This window comes from Nanorana parkeri, unplaced genomic scaffold (assembly GCF_000935625.1).
Source record: "Nanorana parkeri isolate BGI_ZX_2015 unplaced genomic scaffold, ASM93562v1 scaffold4495, whole genome shotgun sequence".
NCBI classification, from domain to species: domain Eukaryota; kingdom Metazoa; phylum Chordata; class Amphibia; order Anura; family Dicroglossidae; genus Nanorana; species Nanorana parkeri.
The window spans coordinates 7550-7923 of record NW_017310757.1 but is presented as its reverse complement, the minus strand read 5'-3'; the positions used below and the strand labels follow the sequence as shown (position 1 = coordinate 7923).

Genomic DNA, 374 nt, shown 5'->3' with positions numbered 1-374 from the left:
TGGTGTATTCATGTGGACTTGTAAGGTGACAGGTCCTCTTTATTGATCTGGCAATAAAACTGTTTTCCAGCTCGGTGGTTGGCATGTCAATAAGCCGTGGGATAAAGACAACTTCCAGGAGACCCTGAAAGCCATCACCGCGTACTACAGAGTCTCCCCCTTCTTCTCCGTCTTCGTTAGCGCAGACTCCAAGAACTCCAGCAGCAACGTCATCCAGGTGAGGCCCGGAGGACTCCTGTATAATGCCGGGAGGACTGCGGCTCCGTGTACAGCTCTGACCTCTCTTCTCTCTCCTCCTATCAGATAGACCAATCTGGGCTGGGATTACCGTCCCGGGACTACTACCTGAACGGAACGGCCAATGAGAAGGTGAG

At 52.7% G+C, this 374-nt stretch overlaps 1 protein-coding gene across 1 annotated transcript in view; it reads left to right on the top strand.

Annotated features, from left to right (window-relative positions):
* LOC108803932 (endothelin-converting enzyme 1-like) overlaps positions 1–374 on the top strand; it is a gene marked incomplete at both ends in the record, with an annotated part of 13565 nt that overhangs the window by 5661 nt on the left and 7530 nt on the right. Inside the window, 2 exons of the mRNA XM_018575718.1 lie at positions 71–217; positions 304–371. Of these exons, the coding sequence (XP_018431220.1) occupies positions 71–217; positions 304–371 (215 nt within the window). The remainder of the gene's footprint in view (positions 1–70; positions 218–303; positions 372–374) is intronic.